The sequence below is a fragment of the Xiphias gladius genome, chromosome 10 (assembly GCF_016859285.1).
Source record: "Xiphias gladius isolate SHS-SW01 ecotype Sanya breed wild chromosome 10, ASM1685928v1, whole genome shotgun sequence".
In the NCBI taxonomy this organism is placed as follows: domain Eukaryota; kingdom Metazoa; phylum Chordata; class Actinopteri; order Istiophoriformes; family Xiphiidae; genus Xiphias; species Xiphias gladius.
In genome coordinates this window covers 9886672-9904283 of record NC_053409.1, presented here as the reverse complement: position 1 = coordinate 9904283, position 17612 = coordinate 9886672, and the positions used below count along the sequence as shown (strand labels likewise).

At 40.0% G+C, this 17612-nt stretch overlaps 2 protein-coding genes across 5 annotated transcripts in view; both read right to left on the bottom strand.

Annotated features, from left to right (window-relative positions):
• Positions 1-8349, bottom strand: part of col12a1a (collagen, type XII, alpha 1a) — a 57583-nt gene extending 49234 nt beyond the window's left edge. For 3 of the 4 annotated variants that reach the window (XM_040136619.1, XM_040136620.1, XM_040136621.1), the window contains exons 1-7: positions 8182-8349; positions 6558-6662; positions 2601-2717; positions 2350-2493; positions 1625-1678; positions 385-648; positions 28-192 (exon numbers count right to left, since the gene is read on the bottom strand). In XM_040136619.1, coding sequence (XP_039992553.1) covers positions 28-192; positions 385-648; positions 1625-1678; positions 2350-2493; positions 2601-2717; positions 6558-6627 — 814 coding nt within the window. In that variant the 5' untranslated portion in view covers positions 6628-6662; positions 8182-8349. The remainder of the gene's footprint in view (positions 1-27; positions 193-384; positions 649-1624; positions 1679-2349; positions 2494-2600; positions 2718-6557; positions 6663-8181) is intronic. The other variant, XM_040136622.1, reaches the window with a different exon arrangement.
• A 2805-nt stretch (positions 8350-11154) lies between these two features.
• Positions 11155-17291, bottom strand: LOC120795924 (cell cycle control protein 50A-like). Its single transcript, XM_040138208.1, has 7 exons — positions 16797-17291; positions 15813-15932; positions 15243-15350; positions 15067-15154; positions 14724-14864; positions 14428-14637; positions 11155-12338 (listed from the first exon to the last, which is right to left on the bottom strand). The coding sequence occupies exons 1-7, from the start codon at positions 17043-17045 to the stop codon at positions 12145-12147; spliced, it is 1110 nt and encodes a 369-aa protein (XP_039994142.1). The 5' UTR covers positions 17046-17291; the 3' UTR covers positions 11155-12144.
• Positions 17292-17612: the final 321 nt, after the last annotated feature.

Sequence of the window (17612 nt, the reverse complement as noted above, 5' to 3'; positions counted from 1 at the left end):
AGTAAAACACTGAATAATAAACCATACCTAGGACAAATATTTCCACTCCAATGTTCCTAAGTCTTTTAGCATGCTCTTCCACTGGGTCCTGGGATTTTCCATCAGTGATGATCATGGCTACCTTTGGAAAAGCTTTTCTGGATCCAGCTCCTTCTGTGAAGATGTTTCTCAGCAGGTAATGTATGGCATCACCTAAGACAGAAATGTACAGTATGTTTATGTGCATTTTTAAATATTTGCCTGGTATTCTTGTATTCATAATGTCCCATCATATACTACATCAACTCATTAAACAACTTTAAGGTTTGGATCACTTGCAGAAGAGTACAAATCTACTAATTTCCACCTTTCCATCTCTGTACCTTCTTCTAATGAGCACCTTACCGGTCATTGTATTTCCACCCTTGTATGGCAGGGAGTTGATGGCTTGGAGCAGGTCTCCCCTTCTGTTGTAACGGGTAAGAGGAAACTCTGTGCGGGTGTCTGTGCTGTACTGAACCACGGCCACCCGGGTCTTGTCCTCGCCAATATCGAAGGCCCCTGCCAGGGAGCTGATGAAACTGCGGATGTGCTTGAAGTTTTCTCTGCCCACACTCCATGAGCCATCCACCAGAAAAACCAAATCTGCTATTGCACTGACCGAACACTCTGGAGACAGATATTTATATTGGAGAAATAAGACAGTCAGCTAGAAATAAAAGCATTTAGAAATAATGTAAAACATTTTGACTGATCCAGATTAGGAACAGTTTGGGTTTTAGTAGAGGCTAATGATGGGTGTAAAAACTAGAAGCACATCCTTTCTGTCTCAAATTAAGTTGCCAGTTAAGGTATGGCAGCAAGCACTTGGTCTTGAAACAATATTTTCACATTGCCACATTTCTTCTCCTTGTCTGTCTAAATAAAATCAAATCCTTGGCAGTTAGTTGGAAGACTCAGAGATATGCATTCTGACATCAAAGAAAATATCAACCAGTGCCAAACAGTGGGCTGATATAGCCATTCCTTCAGACATTCAAAAATGTGGCTTTATAGACTAAACATTCAGCAGAGGTTCCACCAGCAATGTTCACTTTCAAATCCTGCAGAGCTTTAAACCATAGATAAAACTCTCTGGAACATTTAATATGACTCTACTGAAATAAATGGCAGGGCTTATGTGGATGGACTTTAATCCTCGTTACCCTTGGTCTCTTCGACTCTAAATTCTGTTCCTCAAATCTCATAAGCCTCGTTCTTAAAAGGCCATCGTTCTTTCTCAAAATTCCCTGACCTAATGTTGAAAATTATGGCATCCAAGTAAAGGTTTAGTCAAACATTTTGTGTGGCTGTGAAGGGCTTTCTGAGTGCTTGACCATGAATAAGGGGTTTAATAGAATCTGAAAGTGTGAACCCCTGTCTCCTTTGTTCCTGATGTGCCGACTGGTTCCAATTAAAATAGCCAATGTGTGCCTTCCCAGTCACTGTTGGAACCCTGCCTGCTCACCCTGTGACAACCCTGACCAAATTATTCCATGGGAAAAAAATTCTATAATGACAGTCATGAGGGAAAAAAATATATTAAAAAAAATTGGAAAGCCAGCCCAGTTCATATTTTGGTTGACACTAGAGCAAACATACTCACTGATTGCATCGGACTGTGGCCTCCTGACTCGTTCACTGGTGTTACTGGACTGGACTGAAACACAGGAAACACTTGGTAAGTTAGCACTGCACATTGCCGCCCCTGCCTCACTGTGTGCTTTTCGCAGGGGAAAAAGGCAAGAAAAATAACTCTTCATAAAAGCTGGTCAACAGGATCAAAGCCACATGCACACAAACACATATCTTTATGCTGCATCAACTGTAAACAGTGACCAATTCAAGAGTCAGTAAACAAGTGTGACCCCCCCCCCCACACTACTTTTCTACATCTCATGTGGCTACATGAAAATGCTAAATGGAATAAGCTATGCTCTTATTAAAGGGGGAATATCATCTTTAGAAGCATATTGTATTATAAATTTCAAACGTTATCCCTATGCTGTAAGAGGAGATAATCTTTGCTATTAGTGAACATCTCCTTCACAATTTGTTCTTGATGTCATACTAATGAACATCAGCATATATAATGAATGAGAAGACAATGGAAACGTTTACTGACAGTTATCACTTAGAAATTTCTGGACACAACAGTATCTTCTGCCTTTACACACTAGCAATACTATATCATTAAAAACAAAATTATTTAAATTTTAAAAGTTCACATACTGCAGAAACTACACTAATCTCTAATTAACTCTAAATAGAAAAATAGGCTTCCATTTCTCCACACAATCTAAATTAACCCCATTTGAATTATGTACTTACTGGTCAGTTGCCCAAAGATGGGAATGCTCTCTTCTGACCCAAAAAAGGAGTTTATGGACACTGAATAGTCCAAGTCAGGGGTCAGGTCAGTGATTGAGGTCATGGTGACATACGCCTCAAGGGTCAAGTCTCTAACCGGTTCATCTAGGAGAGGAAATCAAGCAGTAAATCAACTGCTGTGTGCGCATTTACTGTGTGTGTATATACTGGCAGGTTCAGATCACTGACATAAGTGCTGGCTCCATACTGACCTGCATCTGACATAACTTGTATTCTGAAGCCCTCTATCCTCGATGAGGGTATTGTCCATGACATTTCCACTGTGTTCTCATTTAAAATTTTAAATTTCAAGTCTGAGGGTGGTTCCACTGCAAATAAGAGATGAAAAAGTGTTAAATCACAACAAACATATAGATATGTATGAAGATGGTTGTATTGGTGATCAAATCAAAGTAAGACATTTTAAATTAAGCATTCACATTGATCCCAACGACAAACACTTCATGACTGAAGTGGACTTGTTCGTTGTTGGGGACAGACACACAGGACTGACGTCCATTTGGGAGGATGACAGGTAAAGGACACGTGACAACATTGAAAAAGTGTGAGAAGCCATTTTGGAGCAAAATGGCACTTGTTTGAGTTGTCCAGCCAAGATGGCCAGCAACTCAAGCACTGGCATACACGCTTATGTGCCAACATGTGCACGACTCTACACAAACTTTACCAAAGTGCAAACACTGAGTGAACCATCCAACACATGCTGAATGCAGTCATTACAACGCATGCCCCGACCACATACTTAACTGCTTTTATGATGGAGCTGATCTCAGCAGTACAAAAACACAACAGCGACTTCATTCTCAAGGTTACTGATTATACAATGGAATTAAGGTTGCCATATAGTTGATGAGGTAACTCTTGAAAAAATTTAACATCATATGTTATATATACATTGTATATAAACATATTTCAAAGACAAAAAGTGTTTTTTTGTTTATTTGGTTAAGACTTGACACAAGTGAGTGGCACACATCCATTGCAAACCTTTTAAAAAGAATACACAATTCGTCGCCAGAGACTCTTGTGTACCTTTTCATTGGCAGCATAATGTATGAGAAGGCATGAGAGAACAACATTACTCTAGACACTTAAAAGTATGTTCAGATGTACTGTAATAGAGGAGATGTGTACATTAAAATAAATATAAGAAAACATATACAGTGTGACAAGACCACGCGCCTTTACGTCGAGCTGACTTGATCACAGCGTCATGCATCATGTACATGAGAAAGTTGTTTGGTTCAACAACTTTGACTGACTGGACGGTAGTTTCCATGTACCACACACACAGAAATGACAGACATATTTTAAAATGATATTCTTTCTTACAGCTTCTAGGCTACCAGCTGAGAGCTAATGTTACGTAGCAGAGGTGTGTTAAAATTTAGTACTTGTCATTTACATGCATGAAAATCACATCAAAGTATTTTAAGAGTTGAATCTAAAAGTGCTAACTTTCCTTTTTGATAAGTTACCCACTGTCATTCAAAGTATCATAGAGTTACTTTTAATTTCCATTCATTTATTAGTAATTAAACTCTTGATACGAAGAAAAGTTAAAAAGTCATAAAGTTAGGTTATTTCAGAGAAAATTGGTGTTTCGAGACAAAAAAGCTTCTGAGTGACTAAGTGAACAACTGAAAATCAGTAGAGAAGAAACAATCACTGAATTTTGTGAGAATGTTAATGTTAATTAATGAGGTTAGCATGACGTTATTTGCGCTGACCTCAAGTGCTAGGCCATTAATCCACAGTAGTACCAGGAGTAGCAGTCCATGCAGACGACTGTAAAATGTCAGCAAAGAGCTTTGCCATGTGGGTGCATGCTAGCTGTAAAGTATTGCCAGAGTGCCATGGGAGGCAAGAATATCATTTTAAAATACACTTTGGAGGAGGAAGCCATAGCTTGGGACACAGTGAATACACAGGCAGATGACACACAGGAGCCCACTAAATACTTAAACACTGGGATTGGAGGATCACCAACCTGGCATATCAACTCAAGGAGCCCCGATGGACCGTGTTCCCCTGATTTCTCCGAAAGTATCATCTCCAACAGCAAATGGTAAGGGGTATGGAAGTGTGCGTATGTGTGCCTGTGTGTGTTTATATATCTGTGTGTGTGTGTGTGTGTGTGTGTGTGTGTGTGTGTGTGTGTGTGTGTGTGTGTGTGTGTGTGTGTGTGTAGGTGTGTATGAATGGTGGGGTTGGTAATAAGTAGCAAAACGATGGATGGTGGATTGAAAAAATTTGGAAAAACGTTTTAGGCTGGTCTTCACTTGAATGACGCATCTGCCACTCCCACCTTTGTTCATGGCAAGATGGTGTGAGCATGTCATATCTATTTTTTACAATTTTTTTGAGCATATGTCCTTCTGGTTCTACTTCAGGAACAAAGATGGTTTTGTCAAAATAACATCCTCTGTTATTTGGACCTTGTGGTTGCTATTGTTATACGAATGTCTGTCCCAACAGTTCCTAATAAAGGACATTTCTGGCTCCCAGGGGCCAGAGTCTGGCTACTGTTAGTAACCTCTGTCTTCAGCCGGCCAGCCAGCTATCCTGGCCTGAGCTTCTGCCAGGAGGAGAGACCAAGAAAAGAAGGAAAGAACACCGACCTTCCCAAAGAGGCAGGACAGATGCCAAAGTAATTCCACAACATGTGCTGACATTAAACATTACTGCATATTAACTTTCCATATGTATTGCAACTCAGCGTTTTTGTGAATGCCGGCAAAGAAGCCCGAGAAAGGCTCTTTGTCTTTGTGCTGTCCGAGGATTAATTTGCTATTCTCGTATTTCATCTTTCCATTCGGTTAGTGGAGATATGTGAGAACAGACGTTTGACTCCTCTCAACCCGCCGGAGAGCTTTCAAAGGGAAAAAATCAGAAGGTTTCCATACCATATTTCCATATTGGTCATTATTTGGACTGAAATTATTTGAATATGAAATTACTTTAAATCCGATTCTGTCAAAACTACTGACAGATTGTTAACAGTCTGTTGTTGGATCTCGTGACATGTACAGCAAAAAGCATTTAATTACTACTAAAACAGTGATATATAAGCCCAAATGAGAGTTGGAAACTAACAGTTAGCTGAGTATGGCACTTAAATATCATTTTTAAGCACTTGCATTTTCTTCGGATCTTTCCATTCATTAGACCTTCAACCAACAAAACTACAAGACCGGATCCATAATGTGACACTGTAAAAAGGACAATTCTTCTGAAAGGGTACTTTCACTTTTGATACTGAGTGTAAAAAAAAAAAAAAAAATCCTTATACACTGTTTTACATATTTTTAGCCTTGAAAACACTCACTCTACTACCACTATTGTTCTGTTACTGTTGTTGCACAAGCAATTTAATGACTTAATACACTGTATTTACTTACTGCTGCAACCACTCTTAAAAAATTGCAGAGATTTACACACGTTTACAACATCCCACTATGCCCTCAACATAATCAGAATAACTTAAAATATATGTGATCTAGCATTTCAGTGTGTTATTACTTAGGATTTTCATTCTTTCAATTTTTGCTTTGGAAAAAGCGCACAGAAAAAAAAAATTAAAACAGCAACAGGCCTGCTAAAACATTTCTGGGGAAACATAGAGTCATGAAATGAGTTTTGTTCTACTCTTAGTAGCCTATGAGCCCTGCTGTTTAATAAGGTTACTTACAAATTGGAAAGGAAATAAACTCTAGTTTGCTTGGTTTCTTATATGTAGCAAATTTGAATGAGAAAGTTGCCCCTGAGGTATCAGTTTAAAGTATCTAAATTACAGCCTAAATACGAGTAAATTGGATCTGGATTTGGAATTGTCAAAGGCTGACAACATCTGACAATATACGCTGAAAATGAGGGATAAAAGCATGACAGTCATAAAAGAATCAGCCAGTAGTCCGAAAGTGACATAGTCAAATAACATACACATGAAATAAGAATAACTTTATTAAGTTTATCAATACAAATAGTTCAGTGTTTCCATGTGATGACTTTCTGACATTAAAATAAAAGACTAATCATTGTAACATAAACAACCATAGGAGAGAATAGATTAAAGAAGGGAAGGAGGAGATAAAGAGACAGAGGGATATAGTGTGTGTAAGTGGACTGAGCCAGGTGGTTTCATTTACCTTGGGCATCTATGGAGGATAACAAGACTGCAAGGAGGGCAGCCACGGCCAGTGACAGCCTTATCTTCATGTTTGGGTTATAGGGTCAGCAGCGCATCAATCAGTCTGCGGGCAAAGAGATAAAATGAGTTCAAGCCTTGGATCTACAGCTCATTGTGTCAGTGTGGTGTGACTAGGCACCACAGGTCAGGGACAGATATACGTCTAATTTACTGCCGCGCCCAGATGGTCCGACTTCGACAGAGTATGAGCTAAAGAATGGCCCGTTTGCCTTTAACTAAAGGACATAGTATGTCTATTCAACATGCACAGTGGACCCAAATGCTCTCCTGAATTACGTCTTTTTAATATGGAATCCAGATCATTTAATCATTGCTTCCCACCGTGATAACAAAATCTGCTAGCTCCATCTAGACTCCCTTACACAAGTGCCACACCTTGCTGCCCCCGGTTGATGCCCACACCCTGAGGTAGATACTTAGTACTAACTGCTGTAGGTATTTAGTGATGAGGGACTGGAAAAAAAAAAAAAAAAAAAAAACATTTCAACACATGTTCAACTGGTTTGACCTTCATATGACTTTTCTGGAAACCCGTTGCTTTCTAGCTGTCCCGATCATTTTGGTGGCTCACTTCGCAGCTCACTATACACAGTATAGTCTTATCTATAGTTCCCGCTCACATGGATGTAGGGGGTCTGGGAGACCACAACAAAAACTCAGTCCATGGTAGGTTACTTATTTTTGTATCTTAAATCTTACAATTGCTCCCCCTATATATCTCTTTGACTGTATATATATAGTCAAAGAGACTATAGTTTTATTGCATATATGATATATTTATATATATATATATATATATATATATATATATATATATGTGTGTGTGTCTTTATGACAAGGTCAAATTCAGTTGAAGAAATTAAGGGGGGACAACGGTTTTTACATGGGCTCATCTAATAGTCTATAATAAACAGACTTAAATAGATTATTATTCTGCAATCATTAGTTCCCTCGAAATGGAATAAACCTACGGGAGCGGGTTAGTCCTTTTACCAAAGGATCAGCAGACCCCACACAGGCAGTATAGTCTGAACTCAGCGTCTGTGGTCTTCACCACAGGCTTTGCGCCCCGCCTGGTGCACAAGAGGCAAAACTGCAGCTGCAGAGGCCAAAATGACCCTCCTGGCCCCTCAAATGCAAGGGGCTTTATCTCGTCAAAATGACTACATTGCCCATCAACTGAAACTGAAACACCAGGTGGCCCCATCACTTGCAACGACTCTGCTTTATTTGCAGGTAGTATTTCAAACCAGGGGCTCGTCCGTGGGTTTTCATTCACTTCACCAGAGCTCAGTAAAGTGACTGGGCGTCGATTGGCATCCTAAAAAGTTTGTTAGAAAATGTCATTAAAAGCGATTTAGTTGCTCTTAAAAACGGCCATTTTAAGTCATGCATGTAAGGCACACAGGCCAAATTACTGCAAAACGCAGTAAAGTATAAAGCTGGGCAAGGAAATGTCAAAATTCTCCAAAAATTTGGGAAAAGTAAAAAAAAAGTTATTTCTATTCTCTAAAGTGCCAAAATGGACTCATTTGCGATAAATAAAAAGTCAGTCTACTCACCTAATCAACCCCCCAAAAAAAGAAGCGACCAGTTCTCAGAGCAGCCTGCCTGACGCCTCCCGCTCTGGAAAGTAAGAGAGAACTCTGAGGAGCTGCGACTGGAGCCCTCTCTCCTCTCTCTGGCTACTGGAAGCTCCGCCAGCAGATGTCCAAGAAGGAAGAGCCTCTTTCCAAGTGGGAAGAATCTTTCCACCATGGGCTACTTAATAGGGGGGCAGTTCCCAGCTCTCAATTTACCATCATACGGGTTTCTTGCGAAACCTCTGCCTGTCAGTTGACATATGCCCCCCCTCTGGAACCGATCCACTTTTTGGAAATTAACCCCCCCCCCAACATTCCTTCGGTCTGTCGATTTAATGAGTTTCCAGTGCCATTGTGACTTCACCGCAGGGGCACAGCTGGCCAGGCAACACTGGGAGGGGAAGTGTTTCATATGCGCAACCTGCCACCCTTATCCAATCTCCTACCTCAGATCTGAACCGAGATTTTCCCTCTGTGAGCAGAAAATCTCTTGCAATAACAACATGGCTGTTCTCTCTTAATGCGCCCGGGGCACCCAAAGAAACAAAAACAACCGTAATCAAATGAGCTCATTTATGTCCCAAGTTTACACGATGGGTAAGTGGTCCTGGAACGGTGAAGCGCCTCAGCCACAGCCTGCCCTGCTCCCTCACTGCCTCCAATCAGGGCTCCTGACTGATGGGTTTATGGTGCCCTCTAGTGCAAAAGACAAAGACGCACACTGCCCACGCACGTTTGGACTGGTGAGAGAAAGCCAATCTCTTTTTGTGAACAGATCCTTATCTGCAAACGGCGCAGGAGTGACAGACACAAATAATCACAAATACACCGGTAACACATCGGACTGCAGCCTCCTGCTAAACTCAAATTCTGGGTGAAGAGGAAGTCAGGGGTCCTGATCTAGTTCCTAAAAATATATGAGCTCAATATAAAGCTTGTAGCAAAAAGTTACCCAACATCCGCAGCAGGAATCAGGTTTTAAAAAGTGGCAAAACTTGATGAGATGTATATTTTTAATTCTATATTTGCAGGTCGTGATTTGCACAGTCAATAAATAGGGGTTTCAATCATGAAACAAATCTGATATTATCGATGGGGCAAATCATTTCCCAGATTACAAATCTGCACAACAGAGAATTGATGAACTACGTACAGCAACTGTTTCATCGGACAAACAAAGTCAGATTTCACAGTGGGGCATTGCAGTTGTCAACAGCCCCAGTGTATGACATATCTGCTCCCTGCGAAGGCATCGCACAAGGATTACAGATGTGACTGAAACGCAGCACAGCCTAATTAGCCCAACTTCAAACAACCCTTTATGATACATCGTCAAATTACAGTCTTTTTATTTTCAAAGCCTTTTTCAGTAATAACGTGAGTGGCGAGTCACTGGTATGAAATGTGTTTTATCCACACAAAAAAAAAAAAAAAACACACACTGAGACGTCTGAAGTGAGCCTGACTCATCGAATCTCAGACCAATGCTTACAGACCAAACACAGTGAGCTCGGATGGATGGGTAAACTGTGATCTACATGGTGTGTGAAGGACTTTTAGTGTTTCTGTACTATTCTGATTTTGTAGAGTAATACGATTCAAGTTTAGGTTACACTTAAAAAAAAAATACCTTAAGTGTGTATGCCAATATGCCATTTCCGTCACAGTCTGTTGGCAAAGAGCATAGTCTCTGGTTAACCAGAGCAGTGCTTGCTGTGGGATTTAGAAACAAGGGTAGGCCGTTTGTCAACTATGACTCCAGTCATCAGCAAAGCCCACCACACTGGAACGTTGATTTTCCAACGGATTTTTTCTTAATTAGCCGCCTGCAAGCATAATGAGTATAACTCCAGCCCCCCGTTACAGGCCACAGACTTTGAAAAATTGCAGGGGGGAGACACACTGATACTTATCTTACAAGCTCCAAAGAGGATAAAATTCAATTCTGCCTCCAGAACCTGAGGATACAGTGGACGCTTTAACATGATCATTATTACCGTTAAATAATGTAATGTCTCACTTTAAACACTAACAAATGAAAAACAGAGTTTCCAGATTTCAAGTCAAACATGCACACAAGAGGATATATCAAAAAATACGTACATACTTAACCAAAACTATTTATACAGACTGATACAGCAAGTTACTTTGGGACTGTGACTTCACCTCACAAATCAGCACAACCAATTGGGAGAAATGAATGCTTATCACGCTATTATTTCAACATTATTTCATATCTACAATATATTGATTCAAGGTGCCTGAAAGAGAAAGAAAGTTCTTCCCAAGACTAGACTACTTCTACAGCTACAGGAGTCACACCTCAGCTTCTACAACACGGTTAAAAAGATCCGAAACAGTTTGTGCTTTTTCTTCCGTGTTACCAATCTATCTGCAGGCACTGCTGCTTATGGTCCACCTGCAAACCTGCTGAGGACCCTTGTGGCGCAAGCACTTAACAAAGGATTTCATAGTTTCAACAGGTTCAATTCAAGCATGGCAGACAGTGGATGATGGTGATGGTAAAAACTGAAACGGTATGAAATTGAAATGAAACAAAAGACACCAGGTGTCGTTAAGTGACACAAGGTTGGCAAGGTTTGTGTCTGTAGCAATGAGCCACCTTGAACAAAGTGTGCTAAAAATAGTTGTTTGAGAAAATGAATATAGCGACATCTGCTGGCCGATCCTCGGCACCTGCGTGAAAGGTTTAAATTGCCAGACAGTGAGTCAAGACAGAGGTCAACTCACAGGATTGCTTTACAAATTTGTGAATGCATGCATGACCAAAAATGCACGAGGAATCCCAGCCTGTTAATAGGTTTTAATTTAACATCCGATCACTACAGATTGTTATTATTAGTGTGTTATTTAATGATATAAAAATTATACGATAAATGATAAAAGATGTGGCAGCATCGATAACCGAGAAAATCAAAAATGACACCAATACATTGACCAAGTTGTTTAATTGGACCCTACAAACCTTATAAAATCCATACATTTCAAATTTAAACAATTCATTACTTATTAACCAATCAGGAACACAAGATTATAACAGAAGATGTAGTGAAACAAGAGGAAAACCTAACAAATGTGACACTTTTAAAGTGCGTATCATTTGGTCAACATTGAAGATTGCAAGATAGATTAACACCCAGGCCAAACTGTAACAACTAAAAGCAGCTTTGGCCTCTAACCAGCCAGAGACACTTCCCAGAGTCTCAGAATGAAGCATACTGGATATAGTGGTACAGGATCATGTTCCCATTATTAACAAGCATTAGATCGTCAGAGTATTCTCAGTGATTAAAAAAAGATACCTTATGACTGGCTCAGTCTCTTTATATAACCAGTCGTAGCTTAGAGGAGAGTCCTATGACTCTCCAGGGGTAAAACAGTTCTTGTTAAACATCAATGCTTACCGTAATTACCAGCGTGCAAGCAACGATTATCCCATTCTATATTCAAGGTCATCTAAAAAACCACAGAGGTATGTCAATGAAATATAATGGTACATTCATCAGCAGGACATGTTACAGTACATAGTATGGACATAAACTTTAAAAATACATACATCCTTCAATAATTAAGCGATTTGCAAAGCACTGCTAAAATAAAAAAGATACTCTGAGAATGCATAGATAAATAGAAGATTAAAAAAAAATTGAAGATGGGCAAGATGAATCTCAGCAGCCAACTTGAAGCTTTATGCACAGAGACACAGACTCGAGCATCTTTCGTTTTACCATAAACACACATAAACACAGCTTTGGATGAGACGCTTAAGACGCTTTTGTCCTTCCACAAATACATGAGACATTTACAAAGACCAGTGTATTCACGCTAAAGATTTAAAAAAAAAAAAAAAAAACAGTCCAGACCGGACCCCAGAAGGGTCACCTGTGCATGCAGAGACTGGAAAACGTGACACACAAGTGTTTAGTTTGGAATATCTGCACTGTTGTTGCGGGTGTCATATTTATGGTGGATGATGAGCAGGACAACACCCAGGAAGAAGCAGATGGAGCCCACAGTGATGTAGGCGATGCCCAGGAAAGGGTTCTTTCCTCCCATCCAGGAGATGGTGCTCAGGATCATTCGCTTGCGACCATCAAAGCTGAGCACAGGGTAATCTGATTATAGGTGGTTAAAGCAAAAACATCAGGAGCTTCTGGACAGAGAGAGATGACATTTTACATTAGGATTTATAAATAATCTATACATCAACTATTAATATACCTTTAAAGTAATGAAAAAGCATTAATACATTTGTAGACATTATTAAACAGTTTCTCTAAAAGCTCCCCTTAACAAATAAACTAGTGCTCAGAGCCGCACTAGTCCATTTCTCAGCGGTAGAGGTAACAGTTTCACCATAGAACCTGAATATGCAGAAACAGAATGTTGTGTCAGTAAACTGAACAACTACTTTTGTGGGCTTCACATTTTCAGTTTAGTTCTGTAGAGCTTGACTTGTTTTGGTATGCCTGTGTTTAGTTGTGGTTTTTAAGAAGTGGTAGTATGTATCTGTGCTCCTTGTGAATCCCAAGCTTCTCCATCTGGGGACTGATCAAAGTAGCTGGTTTACTGAGGTATCTGGAAAACTTTGCTGAGTAAATCCAGAATACTCTCTACTCTGGAACAGGTGTTGATGGAAAATGAAATGTTTCTGGGTTTTACTAAATATTAAAAACATTGTTTTGTTAAACCAGTTTTCTTTTCTTTTTTTAGCCCCAGGTTGGATATCAAACAAAGAGTACTGGAGTCGCAGTGAGTATAGTGGTGTTTGCTGATAGCACAGTATTTGACAGCAAACTGACAACAAGCTAAATTAACATTGATTTGTTGTTTAGGTGTTGTGGTGCTCACTAAGTTTCAATTTGTCAGTCTCTGTAGACAGGTTTTGTGAATTTGTGGCAAATCTACAGTGCATACAGAAAGTATTCAGACTCAGAATTTTTTCACAGTTTCTTGTGTTTCAGCCTTATCCTAAATTCATTTTTCCCTCATTAAATCTACGCTCAATACCCCATCATGACAAAGTGAAAACAGAATTTTAGAAATTTTACGCAATTTTATTACAAAAGGAAAAAGTAAAATATCACATTGACATAAGTATTCAGACCCTTTGCTCTGACACTTGAAATTTAGCTCAGATGCCTCAAATTTCTCCACCTGTGGTAAATTCAGGTGACTGGACATGATTTGGAAAGGCACACACCTGTCTATATAAGGTCCCACAGCAGAAAATGCATATCGGAGCAAAAACCAAGCCAGGAGGTCGAAGGAACTGCCTGCAGAGCTCAGAGACAGGAATGAGTCAAGGCACAGATCTGGGGAAGGCTACAAAAAAGATTTCTGCTGCATAGAAGGTTCCCAAGAGCATAGCGGCCTCCATAATTCTTCAGTGGAAGACGTTTGGAACAACCAGGACTCTTCCTAGTGCCATCTGGCCAAACTGAGCAATCGGGGGAGAAGGGCCTTGGTAAGAGAGGTGACCATGAACCCGATGGTTCCTCTGGTTGAGCTCCAGAGATCCTGTGTGGAGATTGGAGATACTTCCAGATGGACAACCAATACTAAGCATCATGTCTGATTTCCTCCAGACATAACGCTAAGAATTGAGGCCAAACAGTTCGATCTTAGTTTCATGAAGACCAGAGAATCTTTGTTGTTTTCTTATTTCTTGTCTTGTGTGTGCCTTTCCAAATCATGGCCACTCACCTGAATTTACCACAGGTGGACTCAAATCAAGGTGTAGAAACATCTCAAAGATGACCAAGAGAAATGGGAGGCATCTGAGCTAAATTTCAAGTGTCATAGCAAAGGATCGTAATACTCATGTCAATGTAATATTTCAGTTATTCCTTTTTTAATAATTGGGGGAGAAGGGCCTTGGTAAGAGACCCTTCCAAAATTTTCTAAAATTCTGTTCTTGCTTTGTCATTATGGGATAATGAGTGTAGATTGTTGAGGGGGAAAAATGAATTTAAACAATTTTAACATAAGGCTGCAATATAGCAGAAAAACTTAAGGGGTCTGAATACTTTCTGAATGCACTGTATGTGACTTATGATGATCTAAGATTTTTATGTTTTTCTAATATCATACACTGAAGCTTTACTTGAGTAAATAAAATTCATACTAGCCAACCCTATGGCTTAAGGCTACCTCCAAGTTTCGATTGTGCAGTAGAGTTTCGGGCTACACCTCAAAGGATACTGTAAGTAATGTCCAAGACGTATCTGCCACTGGGTAGAGTGGGAGTCGTGCTGGACTTCTTCTGGATGATGCGATAGAGCTTGCGAAAGGTGGGCAAGGCAGCCGTGCGCATCCACACAATGAAGTCCTCATTGATAAAGCCGTTGTTTTCAGGATCTGATGGGTCCAACTCATACACTGGCTTCCTCCAGTTCAATGGCTTAGTTGTACCTGAGAGAGAGAATAAGACAAAACCAAGCTAGTCACTGCAGTATAAGTGTTTTGAAGTTTTTTTAAGAACAGTTTGCTAAAATCACCTTGGAAAACGACAGTAAGGTTGTTTCCACCAGGATTCCTGAATTTCACATGCTTGTCTGTCCACCACGCAATGCCCTTCTTTACCAGAGGAATTGTATTTCTGGTGACATTGGAATCAATATGATACAGCTCCAGAGTGTCTGAAAACAAAGAAGCACTGCATTCAATATTGTTGCATTGCAAGTGTGGCAGAGGAGCTGAACCGACGTCAGTGAGTTTTGTTACGTACAGAGCTTTAAGTAGGAGTTTAAATGGTCAGATAAGTCTTAAGTTGAACATGAGTATCAACCCTTACACTGCTGGGGGGAAAACATACAAAGTTGTTCACTATGTCTCACTTACCATTGAAAAGGCTGTTAGCTATGGCCCCACATGGGGCAATGGGCTGTCCATCACTCATACGGTATGGCTCACATTCCTTGCTGGGGTTCTATAAACAACAGTGAAAGTTGAATGGATGCAAGAGGCTTTTACTGAAATCTCTGCATGATGTAAAAACATCACTTGCAAGATTGTACCGTCAAAGCAGACCGGTCACCATTCAATTGGCTGTCATCCCTGGACTTCACATAGCGTCTGTGGTTCTGATAGAAGTTGGATAAGCCGTAGTACATAAAGACATTGCTCTGCAGGGGAGGAGAGATTGTGTTATAGACTGCACATGTAACAAATATTGGTCTCTCTATCTTTTTAAATCAATCCTATGTTGTTTTATCTTTATTGCACCAAAAAAAAAAGCAAATGTAGTAACTTGCAACCCAAATCTAGGCTGTAGCAAATGATACTGGTGTTTCTTATCCGAAATCTGTTCAGACTGAAAAGCAACTGGCTGTGAGCTTTTTATAAGTTATCAATAAAAGCCTTCTCAAAAGTTACTGGACTGCATATTTTAAGACCAGAAAAATCAATGACAATGAAGTCTCCAAACAACCTTGAGTGTGCCTTTCTTTGGACTCAAAATAGATCTTAATGGACATTCGGTGTCAGGAGGGTAGTTTTTCCCCCCTTATTTCATTGCACAAGCAACATTATCAATATTGGAGCTGAAGGCATGTATTATTCATTGGGTCCGCAGGTCCTCAGCTCACCTCAAATGGCTGATCCAGTGTGAAGTTCACAGTGCAGATGCATGGCGTTGTGCTGTTCCAGCTGAAGTTCTTGGCACAGCTGTAGCATGGACTGTTAATGTCCACACCAGTGTAATCAATCTGAAAATGAGGAGCCGATTATTTAACAAAAAAGAGCAGAATTTAACATATTAATGACATTTAGCTAAAATAAAGATATGTTTTGTACTGTTTCATATCCATATACACTCAGTAGGCAGTTTATTCAGTGCAAGAAGATAAAATTAATTCTTTGTTATACAACTTTCCTGCAGCACATCCTATTTTCATCCCTCTATTGAGGTTTTTGAGAGGAACTGATTCAACTGTAAGTTTACACTGAAGGCTATTGAATTTGACCGTTATACTGATGTTTATCCAATATTTTTACAATATTTTGTCTACCCTAATGATAAAATAGGGGTGTCACACTAAAAATGTCTTTCTAACATTTTGTACACCCTCATAAATAAAAATTGGGTGCTATGTGTTTCGATCATTGTATCAGTGCTTCAAATATCCAATGTCTACAGATAATGTAAATGGGTGGAGAGAATACTTTTAATTCTCAACTTAATGAAATACAGTTAAACAGCTCCAGAAATGGCAGCCTGCAAAATGAACCCTATAGCCTTTCATTGCAGTGCTGCTGATTTAGACTGCATTAGTGTGAGCTACAGTTGCTAGCTGAAGTTAAATAATGAACTGACAACAAGGTAATTTCGATATGGAGTATTCAGAAATATGGCAACTTGTTATTTGTGTGCTTGCTAGTCGTCAACTTGACACAACTCAAAAACAGATTTGCAGTACATGGCTTGCTGCCGCCTCCGTAGCTAGCTAATAGTAACTTGAAATGGACTATGTGGAAAACCCTAGACGAACCTTGTCCGCGGTGGCTTTAAAGTTAGAGAGTTAAAAGAGGTGAGCTGGTTAAAAGACCGGCGGACATTACTGTTACTGTACCTCGAACTCTCTGATGTTGTTTGATGTGACATACAAGCCGATGCCGATGGGGATGAAGATGAGACCGATAACGAAAAAGGCAGGCAGCACGGTGCCTGCTGTCAGGATGGGCTGCCAGGCTGGTAGTCTCTGCTGCTTGAACGCTGTGTTGTCCGGCTTTTTACTTTTCGCAGCCCCTGCTCCGCCGTGACTCGAAGCGCCCGAGTGGTGTCCGTCCTCTTCCTTAGCGTTATAGCTTGACGCCATCATGGCTGCAATCCGCTCCGAGCAAAATAATCCACTTTACCTGACAGCCGACAGTTCCTCGGTAATACCACACGGCAAATAAGAGACAAAACGTGTAGGTAAAGGGTGAAACTGCCTAAGGAGTGAAACTTTGCATCTTTCTAATTCAAATAGCTTCTTGTTGCACTATTCATTTCATCCGTCTGGTTAATCTCATCCCGAGGAAGAAGCCGGAAGCTTTTGAGCCAATAGGGTGTTGAAACGCAACAGTTACATCATCGTAGAAAATAAAGATGCCCTTTTCTCACACTGACTGCTGTGCACAAACATCTGATGTTAAATGTAAAGATCTGTGTTTATGACAGTTTTAAAATGGGAATCCAAGTATGGAAGCAATAATATGCTACCACCTACCTGTCTGACTTTAGGTGTTTTGAATCCCCGTCATGGAAATTTCCAAGGGAATTTCAAGTTGTGCAATTTTAAAACTTGATTTAATAACTATTTTTCACAAATTTCAGAAGATTCAAGTGTCCATTATTCAAAGGGTAAGTTCATGTAGACACCAAACAATAAGATGAAAAATTTTTG

Excerpts from the sequence above, each read along its gene's own strand:
- LOC120795924 (XM_040138208.1), bottom strand. The coding sequence starts at position 17,045 with ATGATGGCGTCAAGCTATAACGCTAAGGAAGAGGACGGACACCACTCG. Across the intron at positions 14,865-15,066 it reads AGCTAACAGCCTTTTCAATG|ACACTCTGGAGCTGTATCAT; the intron begins GTAAGTGAGACA and ends CTTTGTTTTCAG. Across the intron at positions 14,638-14,723 it reads CCTTACTGTCGTTTTCCAAG|GTACAACTAAGCCATTGAAC; the intron begins GTGATTTTAGCA and ends TCTCTCTCTCAG.